Below are 11,341 nucleotides of genomic sequence, written 5' to 3' on the forward strand. Positions count from 1 at the left end.
CAGGTCTTATGAAACTTTTATAAGCACGCTAATCTCGTTTAGGATACACACTGAAAATACCCAAAACAAGAATTCAAATAAATTCCTCATTAATTACACACGTCAGCAGAAGCCACAAACCAGCAGACAAACTTATCAAGATTATCAAGACAGTCCTTTTCATGACATTAAAAATAGAAACATTTTAGACCAGAACACCATACAGGAATGCTCTTAAAATTGATTATTCCCATAAAACTGGACAAGTTAATCCAGCAGAAGTCGTTGAGAATGTTTAAGCCCAATTTGTGTAAAGTACCATAAAAGCTGTTCTATATCGAAAATAAAATAAAATCGACATGTCCATAAAGTTTTAATGAGCCCCCACTAAGCCCGACCTTCATGGACCCCATCAATATTTATAGATGACCAGCAGCACCAACAAAACTTCAAAAAAAAAAGAGTGGTTTTGAGGAAAGTTTGCGTGTGGCAAATAGTAATCAATCTAATGGCTTTGCTTATTGATTATAAACAGTTTATTTTTGAGACTTTTGCGTAATCGCAGGCCCAAACTCTCATTTTCGATTTTAGATTTTCTTATCCCCCCAAAAATAAATACCTCCGACCACTTTTAATTTCAATGTGTATAAGCGTTCATTGACGCTCGATTCGATTGAAAATATTATGCAAAATGTTTCGTTGTGGCCAAAGCGATGGCAATTAATCTCTGGCCAGCGCCTAAGAACAGGTATATTGCCTTTTGTTAATGAAGCTTCGTGTCGGGCTGAAAATTAACTTCAAATTCTGGTTCTTCTCATCAAGTTTTACTGTATGTTGTGATGGCAGCATTTTATGCAAATGGAAAACCTTGAAACCTTTTTAAACAAATTAAGCAAAAATGTATTCTTCTTTTTAATATAATGTATTAAATCAATATATTAATTTTAGTGGTTTGGTGATGCATATTTGTATAAATTAAGTAAGACATATGTATACTTTAGCCACATTATAAATAATTATTATTTTTGTCCACGCTAATTTCCCATGAACATTTTTTAATTACCCTGTCTCTTAAATCACTTGTATTCAGCAAATCGCTTCCACAGGGGATTTCGAAGCTGTCCGTCAATCAAATTCAAAAGCAAAGCAGAAGAACCCTGAACAAGAAATCCGAGCAGCGAAAACTCGACAATTTTCACACACAGTCAGTTAGATTAAGCCACCTTACTTCAGAGTTCTTAATCCGTTCCGTGTAATAAGTGAAGTAAGCCGATTTGTTTGTCAATCTAACGGCAAGTGAGGTCACCAAAAGTGGATGTGGAGGTTCCTCACTCTCGATATGGTGGCCATAACAAAATCCGTAAATAAATTTGCGTTTAGCACATATTTTTGTGCAGTTTTCTACCAAGGCCATTCGACTGAGTCAGTCCAGTCATGAGGCATGGGGCATCCGGTTTGAATCGACTTCGTTTTGCGCTAATCAGATCTGTAGCAAATGTGCACGCTAATCCATCCATCAATTCGAACTATCTTCGGTCTGTTTTCAGTTTTCAGATTTCAGATTTCACGCTTCAGCAAGTCCTCACAATCGCTTAAAAGATCCATTTTTCTTTCTGTCTCTTCCCTGAATGTCATTGCCGCCAAGTCGGGTCTCAAAATCGTGGGTGGGGTTTTTTCTGATCGATATATCTTACCACCTGTTTCACTAATTATGCCTTTATAAGCCAGACAAATTAATATATTTTATTTTCTTATGGTTACCATTTAAAATACTTTTTAAGTGCCCGAGTGAGTCGAGTCAAATATGTTGTTGACAAAATGATCTAATAGTTTTGTGGGTTTTTGGAGCGTATGAGTGGCTTTAAGCCTTCGCAGATTATATATTTTATTCCATAGTATTTTAAATGCACCATTAATCAAGTATGTTTATGTCGTAAACTTAAGGCATTTGAAAGTTACCATTGTCAATGATCGATGGATCAATTAAGTACAGGTTTTTTTAAGTGTAGCATGTTAAAATATCTCAAAAACTAAATTAAACTATAAATTTCCGAGATGACAGCTACCGTTCTGAATTTTGTTTTTAGTGCCAAACTCAAGTAAGATTTATGGCTAATTTAAATTTAAGTAAGATGGGAAAAGGGAATAGTTTGTACTTTGAACGGCCGTTCACAATTTCGTTACGTGCCCTTGATAATATTCTTACATAACCAGAGATGTAAAAATAAAATAGCATGCTTATTATTAATTAAAATTTTTGAACTTATATCAGGTCACAACTATTAAAATATAGTATGCAATAAAAATTGGCAAATACACATTAAATCTATGGCAATTCTGTGTGGCTTTTTTGTTGAGATACCTTTATTTCATCAATCACTAACATAACATTAAGCACAAAAGATAACTTCGAAATCGTTGGGTTGACACATGGTGCAGCCCACAATCCGTTGGCATATCAATTGTTACTCCAGTAAACTGATGCATATCCGAATCTGTTGCCTCAGCTGCTACGAAAGCTGACAACAAAAAGTTTGTTCGGTTTTCCCAAAACGCAAACGCCATGGGAAAACTAAGTCGAATGCACCAATGCGACTGGTGACGAGATTCATTGTTGCGGGCCTCGGTTTGGACCCCAAGCTGCCTTGAACTCGCTCAAAAGATGCATTCAGCTGTTGTATACAATAAAAACTTTATTATTCTTCGCTTTAGCTAAATGTCGTTTGTACATAAAAAATGTTACCAATATTATTGTATATGGGGGTAAAGGACGGATGTATTGCTTTTAATACGTTGCTAAATTCTTGGTTTAGAATATGTTACAAATACAAATTTTGTGCAAAAGATGAACAGATACTAATACATACCTAATTATTTCATACCTTTAAAAGAAGGTAATCTTCGTGTGCGGAATTTTCGAGTTAAAAAGGGAATGTCTGTGTCTTAAAGATAATGGTCGGAATTCGCTTAGCTTTCTCTGGGTTCTTAACTAAGGCACTAGCTTAGCAGAAGTTTATGCAATCCAATGGGTCTTTTTGGGGTCATCGCAGGTCGGTCGGTCAGGTATCTAACAATAATTTGTTTTTAGGCACTATGAACTATACCAAAATAGTTCTATCTAATTAAGGCACGAGTGTAATATTTCGTTGCTAGTTTCAACTAGCCTGCGACTTTGCAAAAAATATAGTTACAACTGTTGAGGGAGGACGGCGGTTGTCTCTGGGCGTTAATTGAGCGAAAATTGATATGCAAATACTGTAGAATACTCTACATGAACATGAGTCATCTGGTTGAGCGTGTTTGTTTGATGATAGCAGTGCGATTGATGTGGTTTTCATTCGAAAAAAACATTCAGTCTTCGTTTGGAACTGATCTGGTCGATTGGATGGATGATTAATAAGTACCAAAAACTGAAAGCTTGTGATGCGGTGTGGCTGTCAATTGCATAAACTTTTTGAACTAAAAACTATATTTACAGTCGAACTTCTACAAATTAAACTTCCTTTTAATTGTTAAGCGAGAAACAAATAAATACTTTGTTAACCTTATTGTCATGTTTTTTGATTAAATACCTTTTTTTAAACAAAATTTGTTAAATAAATAAATAATAATGTTTACGATTGCCTCAGAAATCTCTAAAGATATTTTAAAAGTTGTCTAAAAGTATGCTGTTGAAACTAGAATTTAGTCTTTCGTCATTTCTACCTTAGACACCTTTTTATGATTTTTTAACTACTAAAAATTTAGGGATTATGGTGAGTTAAGAAAAACTTTAGGCTTGAAATATTAAAAAGCTTGAATGCAAAAATATTTGCTGCAGAAAACTTAAGTTTCAAATTTAAACTTTTTAAAATGTTCACTTAGGATGTTTCGTCTTGGAGAAGTTCGACTGTAATGATTAGGGTGAGAATTCATCGTGGGGACGGAATGTTTTTGTGTTACTCTCCTCTTAATTTGCTCGTAGTTTCTGTGTTTCGCTTGGTGCATGTGTGCCAGTGGCTGGGACTGAAAGAAACAATGCAAGAAGGTTAACCCACTGGCCCTGACTTGGATATAGCCATATACTCACCGCCGACTATCCGCGCACCAGCTCGAATCGCGTCTGCGACTCTTTGAACTGAATCCGCTTCCTGTGCTGCACATGGGCTTCACTGAGGAACAAAGTGGCCGCCACCAGGGTGAACACTGTACCCACACAGGCCAGGATGAAGGACCAACCGAACCAGTTGTTCGCATGCTCCGGCATCCAGCCATTTCGGTTGCCGAATCCAGCAAATACTATCACCGCAATGGCAGCACTCACTCCGGATCCCAGGAGCACATAGCCCACTGATCGGATGAGTGTGATAAAGTGCTTCTGATCGGGTCCAGCGCACAGGAAGAAGATCAGCACTCCGATGGCAGACAATAGCATCCCGATGAAGGCCAGGGTGTAAAAGAACTGCGTGGCTATCATGAAGGCGGGCAGCAGGAATCCCCGGATCTCGTCGTAGCCCGTGGTGAATGGGTCATATACCCAGCGGCAGCCCACGAAGAACCTCCGCTGGCTGTCATCATTCACATCCGGCAGCGACCGGAAGCAGTGCACCCACAATCCCAGGCGGTCCAGCTTGGCGCCCGTGATGCGGTAATCACTGACCAACCAACTGGGCGTTGCAAATGCAATCACAATGAAGGCAAAGGCAAACACGAAGACGCCAACGCCACAGCTTCCGGATAAAGTGCGCCGCTTCATGTTCACCGTGTGGATGTTTTGGGTTTGGCTGGTGGGCAGGTACTCCTGGGAATCCTCGCGTGCAATGTGGGAAGATTTTCGCATCCTTTGGTCGGGAAATTCTATTGGAATTTCGCTGGTTTCCTCGTTGTTTGTTTGGCTTGATGGCTGTTTGGGTGTGACTGCAGTGTGACCGCGTAATAGTACGAAAAATATACCGTCCGGTTCTCAAAAAAATACTTTTATACCATTTGGTTTAAAAATATACCATAAATGTATCTGGGGCATTCCCTTAATTTTGGAAAACTGTGCCATGGAAGTTCAATTTTTGAAAATGCTTAGCCAATTACTAAAGTTAAATGTAATCATTATTTTAAAATTGTACGTGTAACAGTATCTGTAAAAGAATGTCCAGAGATAAAAATTTTAACATGGGTGGGTTCATTATATACAAACACCATGGACGGAATTTGTTAAAGTGATTTTGAATACAGGACTCCTAAAACCCGAATGAAACACCAAACTTAGTTTTAAAATATAACATTCTGGTTATACTGTCGATAAAAACTTATATTTAAAAGGCCTATCCATGTAAATGCTAATGTGCGTCGTGATAATCTGGAAGACATTCTCTCCTTGATAGAAATCCACCTAGTTAAGGGCAGCCACCGCCTTGCTGGCGGCATCGTCCAAATCACTGGCAGTTTGAATAGGCAGACCGGAATTCTTCAATATTTCGCGAGCCTGGTTCACATTGGTGCCCTCCAGGCGCACCACCAGTGGAACATTTAGTTGCAACTTCTTGGAGGCAGCCACAATGCCGTTGGCGATAGTTGCACAGTTTACAATTCCGCCAAAAACATTAACCAGGATTCCCTTGACCTTTGGATCAGCGGTGAGGATCTCGAAGGCTTTGGCCACCTGATCCTCCTTGACGCCACCGCCGACATCCAGGAAGTTGGCGGGCTCGCCGCCATTCAGCTTGATGATGTCCATGGTGGCCATGGCCAAACCAGCGCCATTCACCAAACATCCAATATTTCCATCCATGGCGACGTAGTTGAGGTTGTACTTGGCCGCCTCAACTTCCCGGGGATCGGCTTCCTCCTCGGTGACATCCATCGCGAAGATATCCTTCTGACGGAACTGGGCATTGTCATCAAAGTTGAGTTTGGCATCAACCGAGATGACTTCTCCCTTGTCCGTCTCCGCCAGCGGATTGATCTCGATCTGTACGGCATCCACAGCCTTGAAGAGAGTGTAGAGCTTTTGAATTTCCTCGGCGCAACGCTTCACCGATTCTCCCTTGAACTCCAAGAACTTGGCCACCTCCAGGAGCGTCGCCTCTGGAATCGGTTTATCAATGCTCAGCGGAACAGTCTTAATTTTCTCCGGTGTTTCCTCGGCCACCGCCTCGATATCCATGCCTCCAGCGGGAGAGGCGATGAGCACGGGGCCATTGTGCTCCCGATCCAACAAGATGCAGAGGTAGGTCTCCCGGGTAATGTTTATACTGCGCGCCACCATGACCTTGTTGACCAGAATTCCCGATTTGGGCGTTTGCTTCGTTATCAGCCGGTTTCCTATCATCTGCTTGGTAAGCGAAAGCACTTCGCTCTTGCTGCCAAAAGTACAAACAATTATATTAGCTCGCCTTATCTGATTTGTCTTTAAAGTCTGTTCTGGGTTTCACAGATATCAAATTTTAAATGTTATTCAAATATATTAAATTTGTTTATTTGATTTGCCTGTTAGCATTTTCAATTAAGCTGAGATTTCCTTATTAAAATTAAACTTATTTCTTTTTACAATAAGTTTGAAGGCTGTTTTCAGCTTGAAAATTAAAAAAATAGATAATAACTTAAAAATTTCTAATAATTATTAAAAATGTTTTAAATTTAAATTTTTTTTTTTGCGTCTTGTACCGCAGTATTTAACTTTTAAGATTTTAATAAAGGGATGGAAACAACTTTTAAATCATAAATTGATAAACTCAAATAAGGCACATAATTACAGCATATTTTTGAAATTTGTTTAATATAAAAACTTTAAAGCAAATGCTTTCCATAGGCAAATTTTAAAATATATAAAAAATAAAATTAAAAAATATTCTTTGAAATATGAAAATTGGAGTATCTTACTTTGAAGTGATATGAACGCCGCCTTTGAAACCGTTGTCGAAAGTTCCCTTACCACGCCCACCGGCCAGAATCTGCGCCTTCACCACATATTCGGGGCATTCTGAAAAAGCATTTAACACCAATTAGCCGAGAGATTACATAAACACCCGGCATGGTTCCTCCACTTACCAAAAGTCTTGAAGACTTCCGTGTCTGCCTTGGAGTTATCCAAAACCTTGAACTGCTGGATGGCCACTCCGTATTTCTGGAGGAGATCCTTGCTCTGAAACTCCAGGAGATTCAGATGGCGCACGGGAACCTATCATCGAAAGATAAACAAAGCGAAGGCAAAGGTCAACAACTCAACTTCTCTTTTGTGAAGAGTTCGGAACATATGTTCAAGAAACCTTATGAACGATTTGACGGGCTGTGGCTGCTGCTTTCAGTAGAAACGACATTTTGGCTGTACTTCTGGGGTAACTGGCTTTCTTGGCTATATTTTTCTTAATTTATTTTTATAGCCGGCCCACTCTATCGGCAATAATTGTTTAAAAACACAACCAAAAGTCGCCGCACGATGCTTATCACAAATCAATGTGACCAACTGACATGGAAATTGTTAGTGGAGTGTTTAAATATACCGGGAATATACCAAATAAATCAGTTTAGATTTAAATTGAAAATTTAAATCATATATGTAACAAGTTTTGTTTTTGATAGTGTCAAATAAATCAAGAAATTGTAATGCTAAAGAGACCTTGCCGATCTTTAATAGTTTGCTCGACCACTAACTATGTTTTCCAGCTATTTAAATATATCATTTTTTCAGAGGAAATTACTTTTCTTCATGTTAAGATAGTTTTTACTGGTGCTAATGTTTATAAAACATAGATAAATAGGATTGCAAGAAAATTTAAAGGGTTGTTAAATTTAAAAGATTGATATTATGATTATGTGCAAGACATTTATAAAAACAACAACATTCAAAATATTAATATATTTTTTTTCGGTTATTTTGTAGTTGTCAATAAATAGCCGTTATTTCATATATTTGCTATATATAAAATTTATAACTGTTCTTTAAAAATACTGAAACGAGTTAGCAAAAACGGTCACATTACTGCAATCAGCTGCTTATCACACCTGGCTTTGTGTACTTTTTTTGGCTCAGTGGTCAGCGAAGAATGACGAATAACTTCATTAAATGAACAACCTGAGTGAGATGGAAGCCGAAGTAACCATGCAGGAGCATCCAGTGCACAAATCACTGCCCCAAATCCCAGTAGTCACCTCGGTGACCTGTTGTTTCGTACTGGCGGTTCTCTACGTGGGAAGCCTCTACATTTGGAGCACAAAACACAACAGGGATCATCCAACGACGATTAAGCGAAGATTCGCTAGTGTTTCCATGGTTATGATGGTGGCCCCCTTTTTTGTATATTTCTTCTCGTCGCCGGAACTCCTCAGCCGAGAGCCATTTCCCAAGTTGTTGGGATTCCGTTTGGAAGGATTATGGCAGGCGGTGCTCATTCCCTACGGTCTGACAGTGCTTCTATTTATAGGACCCATCTTTGTCAACATGCAGAACGAGTCCATACGCTCATACTTTGGTTTGTAGTATTTTATATATAAAATCTAATTTATAAATAAGTTTCGATTTCTAAAAAATGTTTCCGAAAATTTGACTCCCATTTGTATGTTCTATTATATTAAATATTATTAATTTGTATTTTAGATCTCGATTACTGGAAAGGATCCTTTAACAGCATCATCTGGGTGCGCAACCATGTGATGGCTCCGCTGAGCGAGGAGTTTGTGTTCCGCGCCTGCATGATGCCTTTGATCCTGCAGAGTTTTTCGCCCTTGGTCGCCGTTTTTATAACGCCGCTTTTCTTTGGAGTGGCCCATTTGCATCACATAGCCGAGCGATTGAGTTTGGGAGTGGAGCTGAGCACGGCCTTATTGATTGGATTGTTCCAGTTCATCTACACCACGTTGTTTGGATTTTATTCCGCTTTTCTATTTGCCCGAACGGGTCATGTGGTGGCTCCGATTTTGGTGCACGCATTTTGCAACCATATGGGTCTACCAGACCTGCAGGATCTGTGGCAGCAAGATCTTTGGCGACGAGTGGTGGCTATTGCCCTCTATATAGCTGGATTCGCTGGGTGGATTTTCCTGCTTCCGTTGGCTACCGTTCCTTCGATATATCAAAACACTCTCTACTGGAATGTATATTGCAAAGATCGAATTGGATAGTTCCATTACTGTGTGTTTATTTGCCGCTGCCATATGAGAAGCTAAAGCTGTATGTACATAATATTCTTGTATGTATCATGTTTAGGTATAAATTGCATATCAAACAAAGCTGACTGCTCCCATAACATAACCACGTATTTGTTTACGAAACATGTCTTCCGTTTAGAACCCAATATAAAACCCAATAAGAAAAACGGAAATATAAAATTTAAATGCATTTGTAGACCTGTTGTTTAAATGGTAGTTATTTAATTTGTTAGTCCCATGTGAAATATTTCCTTGGGACTTAAAAAACGTATGTAGTTGCAATATTTAATGTTTCGTTATTTTACTTAAAAGAAAATCTGAAATATAAGAGCTGTATTTTTGATTCGTTTTATTTCACTCAGTCAATTATGTTTCTTTTCAGTGATTTTTTTGAAAACTGTTTTTATTAAATAGTTTATTGTTTAACTAGGTTTTTTGATTTTTATTTATTCTTATGAAAAAGTTCTAAGAGGATAAAAAGTATTTAAACCGTCAAGTTTTTAGTTTAAATTTAAATTGTTAGCGGGATGGAATGGTTCCGGTTCCGCCTTTGATTCAGCTGGTTCCGCGGAACAACGCACTAGAATGCTGATATTTTTCGGTATTATTCAACGTTACTCAATACTCGTTAGAGGTGGATAAACATCGATAACTCATACCAAACCTCGATGACATCGATACTTCACCACCTCTATTTTGGTAGCATTGGTAAATATGTGATGATTTTAAACGACGCACAACAAACGAGCAACTAAACGAGACGAAAACAGCGAGCCCAGCGCCAAAAGGCCCAAGGAGAGGTAATCCCACGGAATGCATACCACCGTAAGACCGGTAACAACAGCTCCGTCGACTGCTGACGTTTTTGGTCTTTGCCCAGGACTACGGTTGATAGTAATTATAGAACAATTAAGACTAACCTCGACCCCCCGGGTTTTTTCCTGGGTCTTACTTTTGCAGGCCTTTGCGCGGAAGACCACGTCAACTCGCGAATAGAACCCTAGAAAACACACACACCCACCCGCACACAGAATGTATTGCCTACAATGCCTGCTACCCGTATTACTGATACCGAAACCCACGAATCCGGCCCTAATGGAAACCCACGTGATGTTCATAGTGCTGTACCTGGTGGGGTTCTTCCTGGAGCGGAAGCCCTGCACCATCTGCAGCCTGGTATTCCTCACAGCCGTGTCACTCATATGCTACAGTGGCGTCGGGAACTGCATATTTTGGGGGAACTGCGAGGGTCACCAATGTGAGAATGGCTAGAAGATCATCCCTCCCCATTATAGTTTCCCCCAAGTAGTCATAGTCAACGAAGAGATAAAGTGCTAATAATAATAATAATAATTAGATACCTTACTTTGGAATTACGTTCGCGTTGTTACAGCTTTACATCCTAGAAATCAGATGAACCGGAGAAGAGGGATACGGGAACTTGACTAAATCGGTGAAATCAGTGATACAAGTGATGAGTGAGTCCGACCAGGAACAAAGATTGTGTGTTTAGATCCATTCATATTATTTCCAGCTCCGCATATGTTTTCTTCATAATTCTTTTGGTTATGAACTGTAATTGTATTCAAGCGTGTGTTTTGTTTTTAAGGCTTAGACGAATTTAGTTTTAACGAGAGAAAGCGCTACGAAAACGTATTGTACATCACCCCACCCAAAAAAAAAACCCCTTAAAATCATTATAACCCCTATCTACCCCACTTGTCAATGCAACTTACGATTAGTCATATATGTTATATATATATATATATTACAAAAAGTAATTGTAAAAAAAAATTATGAAAAAATCCAACAATTTCACTGCGCATCCTTGCTGAGCCAACGGAATACACTGACAACGGTTGTAATTACCCTGTCTTGTGCACGTGCAAACACTGTATATACAAGCATATAACTTACACAGTTCAAAACTTATATTATATACATAAACTGTAAACGAGAGACAAGCACAAAAATGTAAAAACGAGGAAAATGCGGGAGATTAAAACATATACAAATAATATTGTTCGAATTTTTGCGAGTTTGTATGATTTCAGCGGTATCTCAAAAACCAAAGCGTGTCTGGAAAGGTATTGAAATAAAATTTAAATGATGCTAAAGTTGAAGAGGTGTTTGCTCAAATAATTTTAAAATATCGGGGAAAAAAATTTAGCTTGTCTCAGAAAAATGGCATTCCAAAAAAGTCTATAGGTCTTGCGACAACTTGATTTTCAAATTTCACCAG

General features: G+C 38.7%; 4 protein-coding genes across 5 annotated transcripts; 2 read left to right on the forward strand and 2 right to left on the reverse strand.

The window, feature by feature from the left end:
- Positions 1-2,652: 2,652 nt before the first annotated feature.
- LOC108147551 lies at positions 2,653-4,883 on the reverse strand. Its single transcript, XM_017274137.2, has 2 exons — positions 4,049-4,883; positions 2,653-3,984 (listed from the first exon to the last, which is right to left on the reverse strand). Exon 1 carries the CDS (start codon positions 4,796-4,798, stop codon positions 4,055-4,057), a length of 744 nt encoding a protein of 247 aa, XP_017129626.1. The 5' UTR covers positions 4,799-4,883; the 3' UTR covers positions 2,653-3,984; positions 4,049-4,054.
- A 334-nt stretch (positions 4,884-5,217) lies between these two features.
- On the reverse strand, positions 5,218-7,417 carry LOC108147555 (succinate--CoA ligase [GDP-forming] subunit beta, mitochondrial). Its single transcript, XM_017274142.2, has 4 exons — positions 7,221-7,417; positions 7,003-7,132; positions 6,835-6,934; positions 5,218-6,314 (listed from the first exon to the last, which is right to left on the reverse strand). Exons 1-4 carry the CDS (start codon positions 7,269-7,271, stop codon positions 5,345-5,347), a joined length of 1,251 nt encoding a protein of 416 aa, XP_017129631.1. The 5' UTR covers positions 7,272-7,417; the 3' UTR covers positions 5,218-5,344.
- A 531-nt stretch (positions 7,418-7,948) lies between these two features.
- Positions 7,949-9,289, forward strand: LOC108147389 (CAAX prenyl protease 2). The gene is made up of 2 exons (XM_017273824.2): positions 7,949-8,423; positions 8,549-9,289. The coding sequence occupies exons 1-2, from the start codon at positions 8,018-8,020 to the stop codon at positions 9,070-9,072; spliced, it is 930 nt and encodes a 309-aa protein (XP_017129313.1). The 5' UTR covers positions 7,949-8,017; the 3' UTR covers positions 9,073-9,289.
- A 489-nt stretch (positions 9,290-9,778) lies between these two features.
- On the forward strand, positions 9,779-11,216 carry LOC108147471 (bladder cancer-associated protein). Of its 2 annotated transcripts, none has more exons than XM_017274018.2 (2): positions 9,779-9,899; positions 10,060-11,216. In XM_017274018.2, the coding sequence occupies exon 2, from the start codon at positions 10,132-10,134 to the stop codon at positions 10,369-10,371; it is 240 nt and encodes a 79-aa protein (XP_017129507.1). In that variant the 5' UTR covers positions 9,779-9,899; positions 10,060-10,131; the 3' UTR covers positions 10,372-11,216. The 2 variants fall into 2 exon arrangements, with proteins under 2 accessions (XP_017129507.1, XP_017129508.1); XM_017274019.2 differs by having other exon boundaries at positions 9,780-9,933.
- Positions 11,217-11,341: the final 125 nt, after the last annotated feature.

The sequence above is a fragment of the Drosophila elegans genome, unplaced genomic scaffold (assembly GCF_018152505.1).
Source record: "Drosophila elegans isolate 14027-0461.03 unplaced genomic scaffold, ASM1815250v1 contig_208, whole genome shotgun sequence".
Taxonomy (NCBI): domain Eukaryota; kingdom Metazoa; phylum Arthropoda; class Insecta; order Diptera; family Drosophilidae; genus Drosophila; species Drosophila elegans.